We start from the raw sequence: 11,391 nt of genomic DNA, 5'->3' as shown, positions 1-11,391 counted from the left end.
CAGGCCCTCGCAAAGGAAGCAGCAGAGAACCTGTCTGAAGCCTGGGAAGGGCAGGGCGGCCGATCGGGGACACATCAGGACAGGAGCCAGGAGGAGCACTGTGCCAGGGAGGAATCGCCCGAGAAAGACAGGCCGGAGCTGGACCCAGTATCACTGCTGCCCAGAGCTGCGTGGGGCTGTGAGTACTGGGGCTTGTGACTCTGCATTGGGAACAAGGAGGGAGGCTGCTGGCTAGTTAAGTGGGGAGGTGGTCGCTCTTTGTGGCTTTGCAGAGAGCGGCAGAAGAGGGCACCGGAGGGGTTTGTTGGGGGAAAGACGACCAGGAGCACCCAAGACTCACTACTGGACTGGAACTTTGCTCAGGACTCCTGAACTCTGTGTGCAGACACATTGCTCGGTGTCTGTCCTTCCAGACTGTGCTACCACTGGGCCCCTGGGGCCTTGGTTTGGATGCAGCCCTGTTCTACTGCTCCCCTATATTTCCCCTTGTTGTTTTTCTCCTCTCATCCCTCTGTAAATAAATATTTCCCTTTCTTATAGCCATTGTACTTTTCCTGTGGGGGGGGGGTGTTCACTCTGGGGGGTTTGGAACAGGTGCCCCTGGGGTGGAAGGGATTTCTCCTGCTGCATTCCTGTGCGCGCCTTCTCTTGGCCAGAGCTGCCTGCAGAGCAGACTCCATCTTGGCCATGAGGGCGCTAAAGTTACACTCAAAAAAGTCAAATAAAACAAATCAGTATATGTAATTCTATATAATGTTATAAATAACAAGAGATAATTGTACGTGTGAACCAGGAAAACCGCTGCAACCCCATTGCTGTCAGACATTCAGGAGGCAATAGTGAAGTTGAGAGGAAGGAAACCAGCCCGAGAGAAAACATGGACCCTTGAGCTCAATGACCACCATTATTTTTATATATCCGGCGTCCTCCCGCCACACCCTAGCCTTTGAGGTCCTGTAAAATGTCAAAAGCAGCTCCTCAGAGGTGTTTTGCTTTTACCAATATTTAAAGCTATATCCTGAAAAGGGAATAATTCCATTATGGACCTTGACCCTTAGTATCTTCCATTCCAGACCCAGAACTTTCACTTCAGTCAATGGAAGTTTTGGGTGTCCAAAGAAGGTGGGATTGATCCATAATATGTTGGTGACAAACTAATACTGTTCATTCTTTTTGTAATGGTTCTAATTCAGTATCCTCTGAAGTTCATGCAAAACTTAATGATCCCACTTCCATTGTAGTTAACAGCAAAACTTCCACTGATAACTTCAGAAGGAGCAACATTGGGCTCAGGTTGTATTAAGAGCTATATCCCAAAAGGGGCAATTATTTTCTTTTTCCTGTTAATGGATATTCCCAATTATTTAACTTTCTTATGGAAACATCCGGCAAGCAGTTGCCTTCACAGTTATTGCCAGTAAGTCTTATGTCCAACTGAAATGAGTTCTTCACCTACAGGAGCATAGCCAGGAATTGTGTCATTGGTAAGTCAAGTGTTATTTTGGTTTGACCTAGTCAATGACATTTATTCCAGGGGATGAAACATATTTATGTACAATTTATTTATTTTATTATTTTAATAGTATAGGGAAACCAATGAATTCTTTCTAGAATACACTAGATTGTTTTTATTTTGTATTTATTTCTATAGTGCTAGAGTTGTGCATGACATTACCACTGAAATAATTCTGAGGTTAAATTTCAAGCTAACATATGGGCCAGGTTCTCTTCCTAATTCAGGCCCCTTTGCACCACTCCAGAATCTGATTGTATCTGGTCACCTGTGAATTCCCTTCGTGTTAGGGTTTGAAGCTATCTACCCCACCCTATCTCCAGGAACTAGCATTTAGAGTGAGTCTAGCACAATAGGTGTGAAATCCTGGCCCTACTAAAGTCACAGGCAAAACTCTCATTGGCTTTAGTGGGGCCAAGATTTCTTAGTTCATCATAACTTACCTGACATGGCCCCGAGAAGATGCTTCAGAGGGCAAGTAATACTTCAGAGAAGAAGCACAATCTTTCCCAGTGCTAGAAAGGTCTGCAAAGGAGAAGATGGACATTTTAAAAAAAATCTTTATGAGTCAGATCCTGTAAAATGGTTCAGTTCCATTGACTTCAATGGAGCTATGTTGATTAACATCAGATAAAGATCTGGTCCTATATTTTCCCCCAGTTCTCATACAATTAACAACCCACCACATCAGCACTATGGTACAGATATTGGGTTTCTTTCCCCTCTGCATGTGCACTACTCCTCCTGTCCCTGCCAAAAGGAGTGCAGCTGTCCCACACAGTACTCCAGAGGTTTGGGTAGGCAGCTGGAACAGCAGCAGATTCTGATAGCTTTGTACCAGCAGCAATGTCCTCTGCAACAGGCAAATTCTCCTATAGGCACCGACCCATTATTGCCAGAATACAGCCACTCTGTGGCACTTGCGTGGCATACAGTGGTCAGAGTGGACCGGAATTTGGCGCATTGAGAGCAAGTACAGCCACAGTACTCACCTTTCATATCTGCCACATGCCCTGCTTGCACCAACAACATTAAATATACTGACCCAAATTCTGCCCCAATTTTTACCCTAGTTGTAGTTGCTTTTGCAGGCTCGTCATTGTATAGCATAACCATAGCACATTAAATGCCATTCTCATGAAGATTTACCAGGCGAGTACAATTCATATTAGGCAGGCAAGTCATGATAAGGATAGCAGTATTTCTGCTCTCTGGCTCCCTGATTCATCTAACGCCCTTCCTCTTACTTACTTTTCCTGCAACAAATCTGACTTTCCCTAATATCACTATATAAATTACACTGGGGCTCACTCACCAAGGTGTCATTTATAGGACCGTGTACATTCGCTCTGAATTTGGCCCAGCGTATTCCCTAACTGGTGTTTGTTGACATTAAATTACCAATCATACTAATATAAATTTACTGTTGAGTATACAATAAACTGTTTTTTAAAGAAGGAGTTTTAAAAGAAACAAAATTCTATTTATGGGTAATAACAAAGCAAGTACAGTATTACCTTCTAGGTGCTGGCTAGTTCTAACACATTGTATAACCATTTGTCTGTACAAGGATATGTTATTTTTCAGCATTTCTGCTGCTTCCACATTCACTGCATTTTCCAGTTCTGGATTAGAAAGCATTACCTGTATAAAGGTATAAACATGGAGAGAGAGAGAGAGAGAGAGAGAGAGAGAGAGAGAGAGAGAGAGAGTACAAATTGGTCTCTAAAACATCTATTCTGCACAGAACTCACAATCCATCAAAATGATTGATTTAATAGTTTTACAATGAATGAATAACAATCATACTGGTATGTTAAATTCAAAGCAAAAACGAGGCCACTTTGTGGCTTTGTTAGGATTGGGATTGGGCCCTTCATTTTGATTTCCTTAAAAAAGGTCATAACCTATGCTCCCTTCTTCCTGTTTTCTCTCAGATTTTTGTATAATTCCAAGCAGACAGCCATGAATGATACATGACTGCCATTTGTTTTACTCAGAACCAATACTAGGATGGCCACAAAAATCACGCATACATCTGGGGGCCATTTTCAGTCATGAGTGGAGGGCAGGATATCCTTCATAGTGATGGGAAAGACATTAAAAAGGGGTAGGACTTGCTTCAAGGAGAAGGCTGTATGCATTTTTTTCTTGGAAGAAAAGGCAGTAAATTTGAAACACTGAGGCCTGTGTGTTAAAACTGAAGGTAGCTGCTTTGAGTTACTCACTAATCTCAAGACTTATGCCAACACTCATGATCAAGGCTTTGACCATGAGATAATTCAGGAATTTAAAAGTAGAGCTATCAGCATTTTAAAAGTATTTTTAAAAGTACAGAGAATCAGGCAGAGTACACATGTCTTGAGCAGTGGCTTACTCAAGATAAGAGAGCATAAATCCAAAAGATCAAAGTAGCTACTGGTCAAAAATATTTAGCACTGGCAGCAGCTTCAATCATACTCATTCATTTATCTATCTGTCTTACTCAGAAGTAATGTGCTGCTAAATGAGACACCAGGGAACAAATACAGAAGTAAAAATAAATTAATCTTATTAAAAAAAGATGGTTTACAGAATATATTTGTTGTGGCTCTGAAGCCATCCAGCCACTTGCATTTTTAATTTTAAACCAAATGAATAATCCTACATCACACAATCAGTCCGCAAGTTTGAAATCCCTATTATATAGGTAAACTACATTTTAGTATTTTCTTTTATGAAAGAGATTTAAATTGAGTTATTTAAAATACTCTTTTCTTACCTGGATAGCGAGTAAAATGCTACTCATCGTTAACTTTCCATTCCACTCTTTAGGATTGTCAAGAAAATCTATACAAGGTCTCCCAGAATGTTGATCCACTGTATTGAACAAAATTGTTGTGTAACTTCAAAAGAACTTAGCAACATGGCTGTCGTATGCTAGAGGAACTAGTGAGAGTTATTGTGTTTTATTTATTTATAGCTTTAAATTACTCAGACTATCTAGGTGTTGTATAGGGCAAATCAATGTAACCGGGTGTTTCTATCATTGTCACACTTGTCCACACTCCCTCTGATTCTTCAATTAGATTATACTCTTACTTTGTTTTTGTATGGTGTCTGTACAACGGGGACAAAACCCTGAGTGGAGCCTTTGACATAGCTGCAATTCAAGTACTAAATAATAATACAGATTTACACTGATCATCATAGCAATTTGCTTTCTATTTCTGACGTGCACTGACTCACCAAAATATCAAACTGTGGGCTAAACTCTCTTTTGAGTAGCACCAACGTATCCTTTCACTGGGGGTGTAAAGGTATCATTGAGGCTAATATTTGGTCCCTAGTTTGTGAAGTGTATGAGTTTCCAGGACTAAAACTGGCCACAAAAAATTATCTTTCAAAGTTTATTATAGAAATTACATTAAAAAGTATGTTAAAAGAATATTTACATTGCAAAGTCAAGCATTCAAAATTAGGAAATGCCAGATGTATGGTTACCCGTGCAATCTTTATCTGTCATTTAATCCCATTTCCCTTAATCTGTTTTGAAAGCAAGATAACTATTTCAAAATGAGTTATACTAGTATAAGGTTTGTGTGGACACATCTCGATTTTGGATAAACCTATCACTTCTGGCAGTCCTCCCACTGCCATCCCAAACTGCATTGCTTCACATCTGTTGACCTGTGTGTCCTCTACTGCTTCAGGGTCAGCTTGACTGGATGTCACCTCTTTTTTAAATGCTGGCACGCACTCGGATGCACCCCTTTACAATTTCAGCTTGTGGCAAGTTCACACTCCCAGAGTCACCTACCCATTATGGCAGCCACGCATTGTGCTTCGGAGTGGGCTTGTCTAGAAGTCCTGGATCTCCTTGCCCTCTGGGGACAGGGACACGTCCAGTCCCATTTTAGCAGCAGTCACTGTTACATTGATTTACAAGTGGCAATCGGAGCAAGAGTGGGAGGAGGGGCACTCACAGGACAAAGCCCCGTGTTGTCCTCAAGCAAAGGAGCTCCGGCAGAGATACACCACCCCTAGGGACACAAACAAGGCCTCTGGTAGTGCTCTCAGTACCTGCCCTTACTATGAGGAGCTGTACTGGATTTTTGATGAGGACACTACCCATGAATCCCAGCATAGGGTTCTGGACAATTTGGCCAAGGCATCTGAAGGCGTGAAAATGACCACAAACCCATTCAGGGGGCTATTCCCCTAGGCAGCCAAGATCTCTTTGGTACACCAAACCCTGAGGCAGAGAGAGCACCAGAGATGCCCCCAAAACCCAGGTGAAGAGCCAGCCTGTCAGTGCTGTGGAGGTTACCTCTTCTGGTAAGAGTGATATGCTGTATTACAATAGGACGGTATAGGGGAATTTAAACAACTTTGTTCCAGGTACTGGCTGGGCACTGTAATGCTTGGCAAATGTGAGCTATGATCCTCTCTGTCTGCTCAGCTTTTATTAACACAGCCTTTGGCTATGTAGACTTCTTTCTTGCATTTGTGCAGGATGGGAAGTTATGCAGGACACAGGGGAAGCGGGAGCTCCTGCTTCAGAAGCATACACTCTCTCTTCTATCTAGGAAGGGACATGTGCTTGCATTTTCCCTAAGGGCATGCTGTGGCCAGAGAAAGCCCAGTTTTCAAATATGTGAGTCTTAAGACCCAAATCCTGCATTTAATCAATGAATCCTGCATTTGGGCATTCGGGCATGAAAATGGAGATTTATGCACCCGTGGGACAACCTGAGCATTCAAATGCATGGTTTAGACATGGTTTATGAATCCCCTGCCTGAAAATTGCACACAGTTTTGGGGAGGGTTTGAACAAGGTTTCTGTTGGAGCAATGATAGTGCAGGGAAATAAAAGTCAAGCTAAACAAGTGTCTGAAATATCTAACTACATGATCAGACAATTTCTCACATGGTCCTTACCATTGGGATGGAATGGAATGGTGTTAAATATCAGAGTTGGAGGGACACTATTGTACTCTTCAGTGTACTTTATTGACAGCTGGAGAACAGCCCCTATTATGAGAAAGAGATTGGTATTAACTAAAATACTATCTTGTATTTAACAAGCACATCTGTGTTGCATTTGTCCAATGAAGGCTTTGTTGTTATAGGTTTTTTGTTTTGTTTTTGAAAGTTGTGTTCCTTGTGCTAATGTTAACAAGTTCTGGAAAACAACAGGTGAAGCAGGATGCTTCACATTAGATAAAAATGCTAATTATACATACACTTATTGGATTGCTGGATTATCATCATCAATTGAATTTAGTGCCATTGAAGAATGTCAGATAAACAGGTCTGGAAGCTGAAATCAATTCACAGAACAGATACTCGATGTGCCACGGCACAGCAGGGCTGGAGTAAGGCAGAAGCACTATAAACCTACGCCTACTGTCCCAATTCCTGGACTAATGGGATTACATCCTGGATTCAGCTTTCATTTGTTAAAAAAGTTAGTTTCTGCTCTTCAAAGGGTTGCAAAGAAACCCTTGAAAACATGACCTGACTGTAACAGCTGCAGATAGCCTGAGAAGTGGGAACTGCTTGATGCATCTCAAGATGGAGTCACTGAGTTCTGGGGATAACCTGCTACCATTGATAAGTGTGAGGGCCCCTGCTGCTTCTCCTGGGGATAAAAGGCTGTTTCATATCCCTTCTTTGATCTCTCAAGGTAGGGGGAAGGGTCCTGGTATGGGGGCCAGACTGTGGGAATGAAGCCACAGGGAGCCCCATGCCATGGTGTGCCTAAGGCTCATGATTGCCTCAGTCCAGTCCTGACACAGGGTAAGCTTCCCCATACTACCACATCAGTGTACCTCAGTGTTGTTTTGGAAGGACCATAGCTAAGGGTGAGCGGGGAGGTTAGACTCCTTCTATATTCTGGGCTCTATTTTGTAAGGTGCTGAGCACCCCTGTAAAATAACACTTGTTCAGTAGAAGCTGAAGTAGCTCAGCATCTTGAAAGCCTGAACCCTCTGTCAACAGCCTTAAAGGAAGTCAGTCAGGATCAAAACCAGTAGGTTTTTGTTTTTTTTAATGTGGACAGTCTGGTTAATAGGGTGGGACCGTGGCCACCAAACTGCTGTCAGAGGGTAACAACTTTCAGTCACTAGTTACTCTACCTGTGCTGAGTAAGAGTCAACCATCCACAGATAAAGCAGTTATTAGTGATTTCCTGAGACACAAGTCTCTTGGCTGGGATTTGAAATTCAATGCCTCCTATGAAAATTCCATCCCTTATTTTGTAAAATATTCACTTTGTTGTACATTGATTAACAACAAACATAATTTACAAAGTATTAATGTAGTTATGGAGGGGTACTGAAAACTAATGTGCAGCTAATAATGAAAAACCAGTCAAGTTCTGTATGCTTTCTTAAAACTGTTTGCATTATCAATTTTTTTAAATAGCCAGAAGGATGGATGGATAGTCATAACATTACACACACTACACTAATAAAATCACATGGTATAGTAAAATCTTTATATGTTACCTTCCCAAAGAGAATCCTTGAGTCCCTGGACTTCGGCTAGCCATTCCAGCAAATTATCCTTTGAAGGAATGACAAAGATGCCCTAAAACAAAGGTACAAAAAGAAGATAAAGTGTGGAACGTGATGAACTTGACATGTTCCCTTAAAAAATACTTGCTTACTTTTTAAGTTAAAATTAAGAGTTGTGAGAATTAGTTAATTAATGTTTCTAGAGCACTTTGAGACCCTTGGATGCATGAAAATACTACGTGGAAACATGAAGGATTCTTATGAAACCTAACAATAAAAATAAGCATATATATATGCATATATAAAAGGACTATGACCACATTTTATATATATATATATAAAAATGTGGTCATAGTCCTTTTCAACCTGGCTTTTTTGGGAAACGTGGATGGGTAGGAAATACAGCATATTGCTACAGTAGATGATATTTTTATGAAAAGATAACAGCCAAGCATCATCAGCTAGCACTGGATTTGAACTGTCTGCTTAAAGGCAAATGACTATATACTAGTTTTCAGTCCCAGAGCCAGCCAGTCCACATTAATATTTTGTTTTTCATTTTTGTTAAGTAGTTCACTTGCCACTTGGATTTTGGTGGACTCTGATACCAAAATTCCTTTCCCAAGTTCCCTTAAGGGTTTTTTGTGCACAATGGAGAAGTACCAATGGGGCACTTAGAAAAACAATGTGAAGCTACCCAGAAGTCAGTGGGATTTTTGCATGCATATGGTGACTGTAATATCAGGGCCTCCATTTGGATTCTTATTACATTTCCTCTAATTACCAATGAAATCCCAAAAGAATAAAGCTCCACTATTATGAAACAATGTACAGTTTTAGGTCATTAAATTACATCTGATGATCTGTGGAATTAACTTTGAAAATTAAAGATATTAGGGTTAATTCCCCCCCCCCAATTCTCCCCCTCCCAAAAACAACCACCACCACCCAAGAATTATATGTCTACACTGGAGCTGGAAGGTGTAGGTTCCAGCTCAAGCAGACATACCTGCACTACCTCTGATCAAGCTAGCTTGCTAAAAATAGAAATGTAGATGCAGTGGTGCAAGGGGTGGGACTGGCTGGCTGCTCAAGTGCAATTCTGGTCAAGACTGTAGGTACGTACTCAGTATATAATTTTGTGAGTTTACTTCTTGTGTTAAGAAGGGGTGTGGGAAGTAGGGTGACCAGACAGCAAGTGTGAAAAATCGGGACAGGGGGTGGGGGGTAATAGGATCCTATATAAGAAAAAGACCCCAAAATCGGGACTGTCCCTATAAAATCGGGACATCTGGTCACCCTAGCGGGAAGGGATGCTAACACAAAATGGGGGAAAGCCAGGCTCAAGATGTAAAAAAGATGCCAGTTGCATGTTAATTAGTTATACCCAGCTTAGATATTGGAAATATACAAAGATACTACTCACAAAAATGTTGGCTTCTTTATACTCCAGATACTCTCTTTCCAACAAGAAGTAAGCTCTGGAATGCATAGCAATAAGAGAACTTGTGCAGGACTCTTTCTCTCTCGCCTTCTCCCACAATATAGTTCTTGCTTCACGGAGGCTGTCGTCTTGCAAAAGGGCAGGTGATGACTCTAATTCCTGCCTCACAGCGGTTAGTGGCTTGTGCACATAATTTCTAAAGGGTTTGCATGGAGTTTAAAGAGGCTAATGGCCTTGAGCTGAAATCCAAAAGGGTCAGTCAGAGCTAAAAGCACCACACAGAGCTGGTGAACGCTTAGTAGCAGAGGCTAAACAAACCCAGCTAAGGAGCTTATTCCTGATCCATTGAATTTTCATATATGGTTGGACAGTGTCTATAGGAGGAGAAGGAGCGTCAGGGCAGCTGTGAGCCCCCCCCTCGCCCCCCCAACACATAGCAGAAGTACAAGGAATAGGCTGGACTCTGTGTATAGTGTTACCCAGCAACAGACTCCTTGGTCTGTTCAGCTGGTAAGGCTGTGGCTTGGTTCCCTGCCCAGCCAATCACAGGAGGTCTTAGTTCATTAATCAGCTTGCCCCAATCAGAAGTGGCCTTTCACCCAGCACTTAAAAAGGCAGCTCCCCATGGCTGCAGCTGCCATGACACTAGAGGCAAAGCCTAGAGGCCAAGCCATGACTCTAGAGCAGGGGTCTCAAACTCAAATGACCCCGAGGGCCGCATGAGGACTAGTGCATTGGCCCGAGGGCCGCATCACTGACACGCCCCCTTGCTGCCCCTGGCCCCACCCCCAATCCACCCCTTCCATGAGGCCCCGCCCCTGCCCTGTCTCTTCTCCACCTCCTCCCCTAAGTGCGCGCAGTTTTAATAAATATATACACTCAGTAATGCACCTCACTCAAAGGACAAAACACGCACTTAGATTTACTGCCTTAGGCTCTGGGAGGGAGTTTGGGTGGGGGAGGGGGTCTGGATGCAGGCTCTGTGCTCGATGCAGGCTCCAGGCTGCGGCAGGGGGTGGGGGTGCAGGCTTTGGGACGGAGTTTGGGGATAGGAGGGAGTGCAGGGGTGAGGGCTGTGGGGCTGAGGGTGAGGGGTACATGATGCAGGAGGGGGCTCAGGGCTAGGGAAGAGGGTTGGGCTGTGGGGTGAGGGCTGTGGATGAGGGGTTCATGATGCGAGGGGGCTCAGGGCTAGGGAAGAGGGTTGGGCTGTGGGGTGAGGGCTGTGGATGAGGGGTTCATGATGCGAGGGGGCTCAGGGCTAGGGAAGAGGTTTGGAGTGTGGGGTGAGGGCTGTGGATGAGGGGTTCATGATGTGGGGGCGCTCAGGGCTGGGGCAGAGGATTAGGGTGCGGGGGGATGAGGGGTTCATGATGTGGGGGCGCTCAGGGCTGGGGCAGAGGATTAGGGTGTGGGGGGATAAGGGCTCTGGCTGGGGCTGAGGATTAGGGTGCAGGGGGATGAGGGGTTCATGATGTGGGGGTGCTCAGGGCTGGGGCTGAGGATTAGGGTGCGGGGGGAATGAGGGCTCTGGCTGGGGCTGAGGGTAAGGGCAGCCTGCCTTGCCAGTACTGGCGGGGGGCAGGCACTAGGACCCTGCGGCAGCAGACAGCAAATCTGCTGGGAGCCCTCCGGGCAGCAGGCAGGGGAGAGGCGCGCTGCGTTCTGTCAGGCAGGGACGCAACACAACGCGGCGCGGGAGGCGGGGGGAACACGCGGAGGGGGGGTGGCAGGCGGGGGCTGAAACCTGCTCCAGGCAGGGTCGCGGCGGCGGGGGGAGACCTGCGGTGGCCGGGGCCGATCCAGGCAGGACGGGGGGGAGGCGGGGGGCGGGAAGAGACCCAGCTCCAACTATTGCTGGAGCAGGGCGCCCAGCCCTGAATATTGCTGGGGCCCGGGCCCCACACAAGTATATAACCTGCCGCCCATGCCCC

The 11,391-nt window shown here is 44.4% G+C and overlaps 1 protein-coding gene across 6 annotated transcripts in view; it reads right to left on the bottom strand.

The window, feature by feature from the left end:
* The window catches only part of UBE2U (ubiquitin conjugating enzyme E2 U), a 39,516-nt gene extending 29,593 nt beyond the window's left edge, over positions 1-9,923 (bottom strand). For all 6 annotated transcript variants that reach the window (XM_045026072.1, XM_045026070.1, XM_045026071.1 and 3 more), the window contains exons 1-6: positions 9,440-9,923; positions 8,005-8,086; positions 6,434-6,526; positions 4,275-4,372; positions 3,031-3,157; positions 1,957-2,038 (exon numbers count right to left, since the gene is read on the bottom strand). In XM_045026072.1, coding sequence (XP_044882007.1) covers positions 1,957-2,038; positions 3,031-3,157; positions 4,275-4,372; positions 6,434-6,526; positions 8,005-8,086; positions 9,440-9,505 — 548 coding nt within the window. In that variant the 5' untranslated portion in view covers positions 9,506-9,923. The remainder of the gene's footprint in view (positions 1-1,956; positions 2,039-3,030; positions 3,158-4,274; positions 4,373-6,433; positions 6,527-8,004; positions 8,087-9,439) is intronic.
* Positions 9,924-11,391: the final 1,468 nt, after the last annotated feature.

Source organism: Mauremys mutica, chromosome 8 (genome assembly GCF_020497125.1).
Source record: "Mauremys mutica isolate MM-2020 ecotype Southern chromosome 8, ASM2049712v1, whole genome shotgun sequence".
NCBI lineage: Eukaryota > Metazoa > Chordata > Testudines > Geoemydidae > Mauremys > Mauremys mutica.
This window is presented reverse-complemented; position numbering and strand designations above follow the sequence as displayed.